This window comes from Parus major, chromosome 2, assembly GCF_001522545.3.
Source record: "Parus major isolate Abel chromosome 2, Parus_major1.1, whole genome shotgun sequence".
In the NCBI taxonomy this organism is placed as follows: domain Eukaryota; kingdom Metazoa; phylum Chordata; class Aves; order Passeriformes; family Paridae; genus Parus; species Parus major.
Window position 1 is genome coordinate 26,826,586 of NC_031769.1, and position 13,855 is coordinate 26,840,440.

Below are 13,855 nucleotides of genomic sequence, written 5' to 3' on the forward strand. Positions count from 1 at the left end.
GAATTCAAGAGTGAGTGTAAAGATGATTAGTAAAGTATGCCACTGACTTCCAAGTATACTTCTACTTTCTTTTACCATTTATCAGAGCTTTGGCTCATGATATGACTGTGTCATTTCTCCCTTTCTTTTACTCAGTAATTTTCTTAACCTTTCAAAAACTTAGAGACTTTTTCAAAAAGCGTGCCTGGCTGCTATCTGATAGCAACTGATGTATAATAAATTATTCCTTGTATTTAAAAGGTAATGATGCTCCTGGGCTAGGCTCAGTGTGGGCTGCATGATGCGAGGCTGGAAAAGGAGAGAGTAAAGGCAATTTGTTCTGTACCAACAAGGAGATTGTGCTGCAGCCAACACTTGGGACTGCCTGAGCTGCTGATTTTGAGATTTCTTGTGAAGACCTTCATCCAAGAGTGGATCAAAATCCTAAAGAACTGAAGAAAACCAGACCTAGAAGAGACTGCAAAAAGACTATGCAGTCAGCCCCTCTTCCCTAATCAAGAGCTGCTCCAGGTGTGCCATCACCTGCATTTTTCTACCCTTTTCTTACAAACCTTTGAAGATGGAGGTGACACACAAGGCCCAGGCAATTTTCTCCAGGGTCTCACTATTCCCAGTACTGAGAAGCCTAACCTCATTCAGCACTGCTGTGATTTGTCCATTATTGCTTTTCCAATACATCCATAATACAGAGAGAATAGATTGTTCCATTCTTCCTGTGATGGGTTGTTACATACTCATAGGCATTTCTTTCACATCTTCACCCATATGTCCCTCCTTCAGCCAACAACTCAAGCCTTTCAGTTCTTCCCTTAAGCCAGGGAACTTACCATTTTCCTGTTTCACTGCTGGATCATCTTCTAAATGGAATTATACTACAAAAAAATATTTTCTACACTTGAAAAAAATTATATTATTTGGTTTCTAATGGAAAAGGTGGAAGTGATTACATGTTCTGTGATAGAATGTTTAACTGGCACAACAAAAACTCTAAAGTAAAATACCTTAAAAGAAGTTCCTAAACACTAACAGAGCAGCAATGACTGTCAGCCTCATTCAGCAAGATATCCTAGTAATTTCACAGTCGAAGTAAAATTGATTGATTAATCAGGCATTGAACTAGAGGGTAGGAAATAGAATTGCATCAGAGAAAGGAAGACTAGACTGGAAGAAGACTTTTGAGTTGAATAAAAACGTTCTGGGGTTAGGAAAGAAATACACGAGCTAGCAAGAGAATGCCAGATAAAACAAATCCAAGATAATACAGTTTTAGAAACGCATCCAGAAGCCTATGGAAAGAATTATCAAAACATCAGTGATTAACAGAACTCTTGAGAAGTAAAATAAATGAAGACATAAAAATAAATATCAGAAAAAAATCAGGGCAGACAGCATAAAGGTGCAGATGAGAAAGAAACAGAGGAGGTACATGAAATAAACAAAGAGATTTTACAGTCTCCCTTTCAGAAATTTTGCCACAGGAATTAAGAAGGACAAACAATATTTCATGCTCATCTATTTAAAAAAAACCAAAAGAGTAGCTGCTGCTTTCTCATGCATTCTTCTCTCTGGTTTTATACTTAAGAGTCTGACTCAGCCCAGTTTCTTGTTAGTCTTTGTGCCCAGAGTCTTAAAAGCAGTAACATCACCCAATTCAAAAATGCATGACTTCTTAGAAAGCAAACTCCTGTGTGAACCCACAGAAACAGTGCTGATATTTGACATATATCTTCAAGCATTTGGGGAAATGTATGTAAGCAAACAGGGGCTAGGGACTAGCACAGCTTAACAGTACACATGTACGTGATGCTTGGTATGATCAGCAGCACAGTTTCCATGTTTCACGTCACAGAAAATGCTTGAGCTTGATGATGGATGTTCAAGTGAGCCCTATTTTGAGACTTATGCAAAATAATCCACTTATGTAGCTTTTACTTAAAACAGATAAAAATTTAAGTATGCAAACATAAATAGGGATTACCTCAGAGCAGCAGTTTTCCCATTTCTGTGAGTACACGTGACCTGCCTTGTTTGGTACCCAATTTGTATGTCCCAGTATTTGTTCTCCTGCCTATTCTGTCTGTTGCGATTCCTCTTCTTCTTAATTAACTCATGAGCCTCGGGATCTCGAACTGTCTTTTCTCTGTCCTTTTCCTTGTCTTTGTTCTTCCCTCGTTTCCTCGCTTGCCTTATTTGTCTTGAATGGGGCACGGAGCAGGGGCTCCACGGTCCCACGTTCAGGCTGTAGAGGCTTTCCTCAGCAGCGCACGGGCTGGACTGGCACATCTGGAACTCGGTGAGGTTAGGACAAGCTGACCCACCGAACTGCGGGGGAGCCACCACGTGCCGAGTCCGATGCTGAAGCCCATTGCCACAGGTCTTGGAGCACTCGGACCAGGGGGAGAATTCGGCCACGATGCAGTCCTGCCGGCACGGGATGAGGCACGCCTGCTCCTGCCGCGGCTTCGGCTCAAAGTACTCGCAGATGACATCTTCAGCTGGAACCCCGTTGGACTTCTGTATACAGGTGATGTCCCTTGTCTGGATCCCCTCCTCCCCTCTGAGGCACTCCAGGGGCTTCTCGTGGCTGCGGGAGAGGACGGGCCGGCACTGGTTCCAGCTGCCGATCTGCCAGTCGTACAGCTCCTTGTGCCAGTCGCAGACACGGAAACAGCTCTGCTGGTTGTCCGGCCGCTCCGGCTGCTTGCAGTTCGTGGGCAGCGTGGTCCAGCCTTCCACGTGGGCACACCACACCGCTCGCGTCTGGATGCCTCCTGGACCGCATTCATCTCCCATGCATCTCCCCCATGGACCTGGAAAACAAGAGAAGATGCTAACGTTGTGCCCTTAAGTTATTTCTCTGCCATATGGCAAAAGCAAGCTCATAGTATTTCCTGTATGTCTGAGAATCTCATCCTTGGAGAAACTTAAACTTTGAAAATACAAGCACGGGATTACTCTTCATCTACTGCTTTTATGATTACAGATACATTTTTATGCCAGACAAATTGAATATTTAATATTGAAAAATTCTTGAACATACACATGAATTAAACACATTAAAGAACCATGAAGTAAGCAATCACATCCACGATTTAGTTTTTTCTGCCAAGGTAGGGACCAAAGCTCTTCCCTTGAAGGGATGAATTGGAATTCTCTCATCCACTTGAATAAGTGGATAATTCCTGGACTGTTTAATTCTTTTCTTCACATATCTACTGCACTACACTTTATACCTTGATGCCATTAATGTTGTGTTCTCTTCCTTCCATATTGCATACAAAAATGAGAACAACTACACATTTTGAAAAACAGCAGCAAATTCAAGTAGGTCAATTCTAGTCTTTATTATAACTAAAATTAAAATTAAAATCCAGTTAAAAAATGTTCATTCCACACAATCTGTGATATTATTATAGAATAGAATAAGACAGAGACATACCAGCTGGTAACTCTCCAAATAAAAGAAGCTATTGAATCACAGAATCATAGAATACGGGAAAGGGATCTCAAGGATCATCTGGTCCAAACTTGCTTGGCAAAAGAACAGTCTAGATGGCTCAGCACCCTGTCCAACTTTATCTTAACAATGTCCAGTGTGGAGGAATCTATCACTTCCCTGGGGAGATTATTCCAACTTCTGATTATTCTTATTGTAAACGTTTCCTCTTGTGTCTAATCGGAATGTCCCTAGGGTAACTTGTTCCTAACATTTTCTTTAATCTCCAAGATCTATGGTAATATTTGACATGCAACATGTTGTTATAGTAAATGTCAACAAAAATAAATAAAAGCCTATATCCTTGAAAGATGACGTAGTTGCTTTTTCCATTATTAAAAACTGTAATGTTCACCCGGTTCAACACACAAAATCCACAAGTCAAAAATCCTGTATTTTTCAGGTTTTTTAACATCTCCCCCCATAGACACTGTGAGTTGACTTACCACAGAAGAGCAAAAGAATAAGCAATTCAGAAAAAAAACCCTGCAACTATTTATCAAAGAAAGCCTGTCTATCTGCAGGCACCTGATCACACAGAAGACATTTTCTCTGACTGAGAAGTGCTCTGTCCTATGAAGAAACTTGGGCCAAGCCAAACGATCCTCATTCACCTGAATGACCCCAGTACAAGACTATTTCTGTGAGTAAAGCTGTTGAAGAAGCCAGGCTGAGCCTTTGCTATTTTCAAAGCAGGTTAATAGCATAATTTTGGTACTGCACAGGAATAAGTGAAATGAACTATGGCAGATACTAATTATTTACAACATCTTCTTACTGAATGACTGGAAGGAATACATGGCCACATCTTATTACTGATTCCCATGAGCTTTGAAACTCTCATTGGCTTCCACGCAATTTTCATCTCTTCATCCAACATTAACTTCAGCACCAGTTTGGGAATGGGCTGATGATAGACTATACATTTAGCCTCTGTTCCTGTCTCTTTTTTAAATGAACACTGAGGCTGAACAGTTCACTTGTAGTTCTAAAACCCTGAGAATGAACACTAGCTGGCTGAAAATAGCAATACCAGCTGACAGATTCAGCCCATGGAAACTCCCCCATATTTCTTTGCAAATTAAATTTGAATTATAGTTGTGAAGGTCTATCTAGCTATCCAGAGAAATGAATGTATATCAAATATAAACACATTTCAATTTCAGCAAGACTGCGCTATTTTATCTCTAGACAGCCTTCCAAAAATGACATAATCATTGTTGTATTTAATTTGGGTGTATTTACCCTGAGTTGAGAGATACAATTTCCTCAAAGCATCGCTTTGAACACCTGCTTTTATAAAAAAAAATAAAGACTGCAGAAAATCTTCAACTAGAGCAGAGATATAAAAAGTAATCATGCTTGAAATAAATTGTTCATCTTGCAAACTACAAATTTCTACCTTACCATGTCAGTACACCTTGTGTATGTTTTGTGTGTTCAATGAAGAAATCCCTCTTTTTAAAGATCAGGTCATTACTGTACTCCAGATGAAAATTTTGCCTGCTTGGGATTCTATCACATCTCCATTCATCAATAATCAAAAAAGTCACATTGTACCTAAAAAACATGCTTATCATCAAACTATCTTCAATCTGATTATAAGACAGGTTTACACTACTGAAAACTATAAAAATTTTAGCCTTGATGCAATAAATACTGCCTTTGGAAATGTAAATTTGAACAAAAACTCTGTTATGTTACTGTGCTAACTGGGCAAAAATAAGTTCTTTCATTAGATTATAAATACGTTGTTTTTAGAAGTGAATACAAAACAGTGATGAGATGTACAGATAGACTCATGCAGTAAATTGCATTATTCTGCTAGTCCTGTGAAGTAGCAAAACATTTCAAACATTTCTATAAATCATTACAGGCAAGTACCAAAACAAACCACATTTACATGACCCTTTGAGCAGACTGTAATTCTGTGTTCATGTGCATGTCGACACAAAGCCCTTAGTGATGTATCTGACCCTCCCTCTTATCTACATTAAGCTATTTTCTAAGTTTAAAGACAAAATAACCCACTTAGTGAAGAAGACTGCAAGTACACAAAAAGTTTAAATTTTCACTCTACGGCACAGCCCTTTATTGTGACAGGGTCTAAAGGGGAGCCACAGCTTTGGGGCAAGGATGTGTTTAAGTTTTGTCCTAAATGAGCTTCTTCAAAATCTAAAGTGCTTCCACACCTGACCAAACATGCTTTGACCAAAATTATACCGAGAATAGCAATTTTTTTTCTTTTGAAAACAATTTTTGCAATCCACATTAACCAACATTCCTGTTATTTTTCAATTGTGCACTTTGAAATCTTCATTTATGTTACCCACATTTCCCTGTACCCACAAGCCACTGTAGTCAACCTCAAGCACCCATTGAGGAATGATGTAGCTATGCATTTGTGTGGGGAAGTCACAAAAAGAGAGGGAGAAGTTTCTCTCCAACTTTCCTTACAACTACCCATCTCTCTCCCAGTTTTCAAGAGCCTACAATAATTCCTTTCTAAATTAACTGGCCCCAAAAACATTGCAAGCTTCAAGGTGAGACATGGTTGTCTTTTGAAATTAATCACAAGAAAACAGCAAAATAAATGCCTTTGAACTGAGTAAAGGGGCTTTGTGACTTTTCCAAAAAATAAAAGAAATGAATCATACAGTATGGCTAATCCACTTTAAAGTTTTGAATGATTCTCAGAAATATGAGAAAATCACATGCAGGTTACCTGTGCTATGTTTCTTTTATATCATGTAATCATTAGGGGTACATTTACCACTGTATTTGTAAATAGGACATTTTGGGATAAAATTAACTTCACAGAAACTAATGCAGCATACATATACAACTCAGAATGAAAAAGATCAGCAGAACACAGTGTAGAATCTCACCCACCATTGCTTAAAAGCTGCAGGAGGTGGAGGGGTGGCTGCCCTTTCACAAATCTTCAGCTGATGGTAAGCACTAGTAACAACAAGAATGTCTTTAGGAAACCTGTCAAGCCTAATCAAGGCTCCATATAATATTTTAATTTGGCCTTTATGAATATTCTTTAGGTTCTCTCCACCGAAGCAGTGTTCACACAGACACTGCTGTCCCTGCTGTGTGCTGATCCAGACACGCCTTGCCAATGGGATGCATGGGCACTCAAACCATCTCACACTGGGAAAAAAAGGCTACTGCTGTGAATGCAAAATAGCTTTCCTTTGGATTTGTTCTAAACATACTTAGATGAATGAATCATACTTTTCCTGTAGTGAGCTGAACTTGTTTCATGAAAATACTATAGTTTATCCACTCTTTATTTAATCAGTGTTTTACAAATGGCAGTTACAGAAATAAATTGGAAGCTTGCAACTTTTTGTTCTGGGAGTTGTCACTGAAGTCTTAGTGAGTTTAAAATGTCATTTGTAATTCTTTGTCTTCTAAAGAGATTACTGTAAAATACAATATTAAGATTCCCTCTAAGCTTCTGATGGATTAACATCTATTTTTTTTTAGAGAGCAGGAACATAAGTGAATTAACTGTTCCTGCAAGTTTATTCTGAAATTTCAGGGACTTATCACAGTGGAATCAAAAACTGAAAACTAAACCCTCACTAAAGCACTGACAGGTTTGCAGCTGAGAACAAAGTAAGCTATTATTGTATTTAATATAGCATTATTATAATATTGTTTCAGGTATTAAAATTATCTCTGTTTTAAAAAGAACTTACTTTGAACTTTGATCCAGGACAAGTAAGGCTATGTGAAAATCCCTTGAGCTCTCCTCCTCATACAAATACAAAGAAAGACAAAATAATCTCCCAACTATCCTCAAACATTAAACTCCAAACACATCTTAAAGCATTGAGCAAGACATTGCATTTTTAACAAATGAGGGTTGCACTGATTTCAACTGAATTTTGCTGTACTTTCCGTGAGAACTGGTTTTGACCCATTTTATGTTACTGGTTTGGTGCCTGTAAGTAGCATTAACAGTTTAATGCCAGGGACAGAGACTCAGACTGAATGAGACAATGAGCAGCTTAGTTTTCAGTATTTTGAGAGGATTGTATTTAATGGGACTATTGTGAGAGTGATTAGCAAAAATCCATTCTTTCTAACTTCAGAAACAAGCTAACCTCACCTAATATTAGAGACCTCAAATTTCTTTGTATCATGAAAATGTTGTCAAGAGGGCAAAAAAGGTTAACTGGGGGATACAGGGCTGAGTCAGAAGGACACAAGTATTACAAGATTGAGTTCAAGCCTAAGAAGTAAATCTCAAGAGAGGTCAAAAAGACACAGATCAAAAAGTATTTGAAGGACTCAGAAAATGACACTGAATGCAAACTGCAGCTCCTGACAGTGGAGCTGGTCAAAGAGCTGGATGAACAGCAGGTCACTAAGAATACAGCAGCCTCAGAGCTTTGCCAAAATCACTTGCCGATCCGCTTGGCTGAATTCAAATATGATAAGGAGGTCTGTAAGTTGGTACAGTATACCTGTATTATCTGTATCTGCTTTAAACAAAGGAAAAACCACCACTGCTGCAACAAATATTTATATCACAGGCAGTAGCTAATTGTGAAAGTCTAAACAGGGAGCAGTCTCACTGATAGAGCCACCTTGCCTATCACACTGGCAAAAAGTAATACAGAAAAATGTCATAATTCTATATAAATTACTGGTAACTTTTTTTTTTCCTCTTAAATACAGAGTCTGATATGCTGCCAACACCACATGCTGGCTGCATTTGGACAGACAGATTCTATAATTTATACTACTGGGAGTGCCAACACTGTAGAAGAGCACTGATAGACAAAACCTTCATTTTTGCGTCTTTCCCAGCCGTGGCAGGACTCCCTGGGTGCTGTATGACTTGCTGCCTGCTCTGTTTGCCAGCAAATTTTCCCCTGCAGGGGTGCTATGGATCACCTTGACTGCCATCTCTATTTAATGCTTTTGTCTTTCTTGGCTCCTCTTTCAGAGGCTGAAAAGAACATGCAAGGCAGTGTCTGCATCAAAGAAAATGGATTCAGGATACAGAAGAGGATTCTCAACAGTATGAAACATAACACCTGTGATTCAGAGGAATATAATGAATTGTCAAATATGCCTACAAATTATTTAACTCTTTGACCAAATTTTTTATTTTCTAATAGCATAAGCAAGAGTGCAACATAAGCCACAGTGCAATTCAAAGAATTTCCAAATCTGAAGAACAATTTGTTAAAATTTCTCAAATTATCAAAGAAATATAAAAAAATACCATTAAAAATTAATATAAATTAAACTAATTTATAAATTGCACATTGTTTCCCCAGCTTTCCAGAGTACCTCAAACAGTGGAAAAAAGGCAAATCAAAGCATATAAAAATCAGCCTCTTAGTTATCTTTCTAGATGTGCACATAATTATTAAGGCACTTGATAAAATGTGAGCCCTTTTATTTTTTCCTCTATTAATATCCACTGGGAAAATACATTCACACATGTTCCTGATACTATTCATGGTATGGTAATTAATATTATCCATCTGTTTTCAAATTTCTCTAAAAATCATGAATGTAACACCCATGATACAAACCCAGGAGTTTTTAAATTCTGACATCAACATCACAAAAGGCAGAACTCAGTATTTCCCTAAAAACACTGTCATGTTAGAACCTCACAATTACTAGACCCAAATGTTTATTTTCTTCCAGCAAAGAGGAAAGTAAATTTTATACATTAGAAAACTGGTGAGTCTAAGACTAATTCATGGCAGTTTTAACACCACATTTCACTTGGTAGAGAGGTTATTTGGCTGCTTTGTGCTTTTTTCTGTGCTTTAATATTTTGACAGCTATAATAGATATTGACTATTTTTTCCCTTTCTTATAAATGGAGAGGGGCTAAAAAGTATCTATTTCTACAGTACAAAAAAACCCCTCAAACAAATAAACAAAGAAAAACAACAAAGGAAAACAAACATAAAGAAATTGAATTGTCTCCATTTTTTTCTCCTCTTTTTAATATAATGCTAGTTTTTCATCTGCCCTAGACAGCCAGGGCTGAGAACCTAATTCAACACTTATATTAAAATACCCTCAACCACCGTCTTATATTTGTTGCTGTTTAATATTTATTTTGTTGCTCTGGCTGTACACATTCAATTTTTAAAATAAACTGCATCAGGATCCACAATTTTCATAACACATTTCTGCCCAAAGTAATTTGACTGTACAGCGGCATAACACCCTGAAAATTGCTATCTGCACTGAAGTTATCAAGAGTCTTCAGCTTGCACTAGTAGTGCAACATGTTTTTCTGAAGTATGTGCTGGCACATACACAAATATGAAAGGTTGACAGCTCACAGTGCAGAACTATCTGGCTTTGTGTTTTTGTTATCACCTGGAAAGAAATAGACTCCTTTAAGCTTATTATAAACTTAAGCAAATTCCCAAAACATTATTCAGTTTTAAAACAGTTCTTCCTCCAAATTTCTTTAGCACAAATTCTGCTCACTCTTCATTTTCCCTTTACATACTATAGCAGGAGCAGACAAAATGAATATTAAATGAATACACAAAAGGAATATTTAATTGAAGCAGCATGGTTTAAAGAAAAATGGAGCTTCTATGTTCTACAAAGCAATTACATTGCTTTGAGCTTCTAGTCATGTTGGAATAAATACTTCTGATGTTGAATACAGTTTCTTCTAGCCAACAGTCTGTTTACATATAAAGCCAGTTCATGATTGTTCCTTAGTTTCATTAGGGGTGGTGCTAAACCATCCTAACATATTCCTCACATTGCTCTCCTGTTGCCTCTCTAGTCACATTGCAGGCTGAAAAGCCAGATAATGCTCTTCTGACAAAATGATGGCTCTCATACATAGCAAACACTCTTGCAGGCTTTGTAAGCTGGATGAAAGGTTTTTATTAACCTTTGCTTGTATCTCTGCCACATGTCTGTTTTGGTTTTCTTCTGAACTTTCTGATTTTTGGTTTTCTTCTGAAAGCTGCTCTGCCTCTCCCCTGTGAGGCAGCTACACTGGTCAGGCTGAAGGCAAACCCACCCCAGCAACAAAGAGCTGGAGCTTGAAGGAGGTGCACAAATATGGTGAGCATACATGATATCTGGTACCCCTGGTACCTCCCAGCTACCCATCAATTCCAGCTCACACACCACAGCAGACATGCTGGAACAAACTTCCTCACATGAATAATACTTTAACATGGACATCAGATAAAGAAAACCCATGTGTTCTTCATCTACCTTCTAAGTAAGATCAGTTATGGAACTCGTATTAGAAACTCCTAAATTTACTGGGTTTTTTTTTTCATGCTACCAGAATGTAATGACAAAAAATGTATAGAAATACTAGAAATGTAATGATAGAAAGCACATGTAATTAACCTATTTTTCTCTTATGCAGTGGGCAAAGAAACACAAAAAAACCCCAAACCAATCCCATGAACAGCAGGGCCAATTACAAGTAAATCCATGAAATCAGCAGTTACTCCAAATTATTATTCAGACTGTAATAATGAGTAAATATTATAATTTTACAATGAAAGCCCTAAAATAATACATATAACAAAAAACATCACCATGAATTATTCTTATCTGTGTCCCCATAGAATTTTACAGCTCTGTCTCTGTCAGAATCTGATTTTAAGAGATAAGTTACTGAGAAAATCAATTCAGAATCCAATGCCTAGTAAAGAGGAGGATTTGATTTGTATAGATTAAGATGAAGTTTTCTCCTTGGTTTTGAACAAAGATTCACTGTTTTCTCAACTGAAACCACCACATTTTCCTGTAAGTATTTTATATTCAGTTTACTCACAAATCTTATAGCAAATTTTAACTGCAACACTGCTGAGATCTCACATATCCTGAGAATCTCACTGTCAGTAAGTGTTCTCACTGACCATATGAGGAAATGCAGATTTTTGCACTAATTTAACCAAAAGAGGCTTTCCCTCCACTTTTCATCAGAGTAAATCCCAACTTGTATTTATTGTAAAACACTACTAGTCCTTGTCATGACACTTTGGGCATCAGTATGTGTTGCAGCACCAATTTCTTGGTAATGTTAGGAGAGTTTATTTCTGTGCAGTCTCATGTAATCTAATGATAAGTCATATTGAAGAGGTAACAGAGACTTTAAATCAGATTTAATTTCTAGCATAAATAATTTTGTAATTCAATTTGTTAAATGTGATCTTCTTTAGCACACACTGACAGATGCCTAAAAAAAAAAAAAAAAGAGTATTTCTGTTTCAATTTTCATCAAGACCAAGTGAATGCTTTTATTTTTCTGCCTCTGTTTCATTTTCTGCCCTTTGATTTCTTTCCCTTGTTCATCATAGCCTCCTGCTGTGGTGCTGATGGCCAGAAGTGCTAGTTGTGAGGCTGCTGCAACCACAGGGTACGTCCGTCAGCACAGGCCATCACACTTGTGCCAGCCCAGTGGTTTGTAATTCCAGGCTCTGCTTACATTAGCCAAGGGCAAACAAGTCAAAAACCTCCTCCACTGAGAAATAAAGAAATTCACTTATACAGCTTTCCAGAAACAGGCTACAGCTTTTCAACTAGGCTACTAGAATCAGAAATTAAATATCGTATCTTTGCACAATGACTTGTTTAAAATGTCAGACTTCCTGCAAGGTATGATGTCAGACAAGGTAGCCAGAAGCTGATTACAAGAAAACACTACAGTTCAGTTGCATGAAGTCATAAAGAGATTTAGGTACTCAGCCCCACTACTAGCCTGCAAGATGATCTGTGCATCCCACTTCTGCCACCTTGCACTACAGCTTCTTCAGTGCAAGGCAAGGACATCAAAATGAATTTTTAAAGTCTGTTAGAGATATTAAAAAGAACAGTGTACAATAATAGCAGTAAGAATACATGTTTTGTTATTTTATCTCTGGAAACACACAGTTTACTCAGTATTTTTCCCTGGAGTTTTGCTCTAAATCCCAGTTGTATTGAACAGTGTGTTTTAATAAAAAAGCAAGAAGCCCAGATGATAAACTGATACTTTCTATTAATCTTTACAGAAATCTTATTCATAGAGCACAGCATGTATACTTCTCATCTGTGTCTTCCCTCTGACTCCTTGGCCACAAGAGAGTTAATACAGATTTTCAAAGATCAAATAAGAAGGTTTCTCATATCTCTGGATTCTTTATAGCATTCTTTGCTACTAATGGAACGAAATAAAATAGCAGATTTGACCTTAATGAATATCACTTAAATAATGCAATGCACCTGTCATCCTTTTGGCTTTCTTCTAATTCATTGGAGCAAAGAAAGTTTAATGAAATTGCATATACAGAACATTATGCAAAGGGTCAAATGTATATAATTATCTTTATTTACCTTTAAATATTTCATTATTTAAATTGCCTCATTATTGGGCTAAATAACATTTCAGTTATAACTCTTTTGAAGTGCACTAAGACTTTATGTCTTGCTGAGATACATTCTCCAAAGCATATCCTCTGTTCATTTATTATTCATTATCATCTGCATTTTGCCAAATTCCTTTGAAACCCATTTTCCATTTTAAATGGCAACTTTCCCCTAAAACTGTGGTGAATTCATCATACAGACATCATACTTAAAACTCTGTGAATGCAAGACAACCAAGTCTTGTGGATATGCTCAAAACACAGGTGCCACTGTAGATCAGAGAAGAATAGATCTATATTAGTTTTGAAGAAATCACGTCAGGACCATATGATACCTGTCACTGCAATGTATGCAAAATAAGCAATGTCTTCATCTGAATGCCCTGTAATCAATCATTTTCACTCAGACACAACTGGGAGAAAGAATTAGTTCAAGAAAGTGACTATTACTTAGGCACTTCCATCTGGCAAATGTGTTGCAGAATTGTGTTAAATAAACGGTCTTGTCTATTTTTGTGATACTGGAAATATATCTTAAAAACTCTTTTGTGTAAATACTTTTCTCAATTTTTGTTTTAAAAATAATTAATATGAAATATTAGTGTAGGCAGTTATTTCAGTACCTTAGACTATATCATAATATTGGCTTTTAAAGAGAAATCCTCATTAATCACAGCAGGGACTGCTGCTTAAAAATACATGAACTTGAGCTGATGTTATCACACTGATCTATCACAAGAACCCAAGATGTCCTATTTAAAATGCAATGAATCACTATTACAGGAAAATTAAATGAACACAAGAATTTTAAGGACTGTATCCGAAGAATACTATCAGAAATATCTAGAAGATATCTTAAAATTCCCCTCACATATCAAAGAAAGAGACAGAAACACAGCAACCAACCTTTGCTTCAGTTTTCTCTCCTAGCAAAACCCACTTACCTCTCCCCTGCCAGTACTGCCTTTGA

General features: G+C 37.2%; 1 protein-coding gene across 4 annotated transcripts in view; it reads right to left on the reverse strand.

The window, feature by feature from the left end:
* THSD7A (thrombospondin type 1 domain containing 7A) overlaps nucleotides 1-13,855 on the reverse strand; it is a 188,902-nt gene that overhangs the window by 113,644 nt on the left and 61,403 nt on the right. For all 4 annotated transcript variants that reach the window (XM_033511862.1, XM_033511863.1, XM_015619008.3 and 1 more), the window contains exon 2: nucleotides 1,979-2,810. In XM_033511862.1, the coding sequence (XP_033367753.1) occupies nucleotides 1,979-2,810 (832 nt within the window). The remainder of the gene's footprint in view (nucleotides 1-1,978; nucleotides 2,811-13,855) is intronic.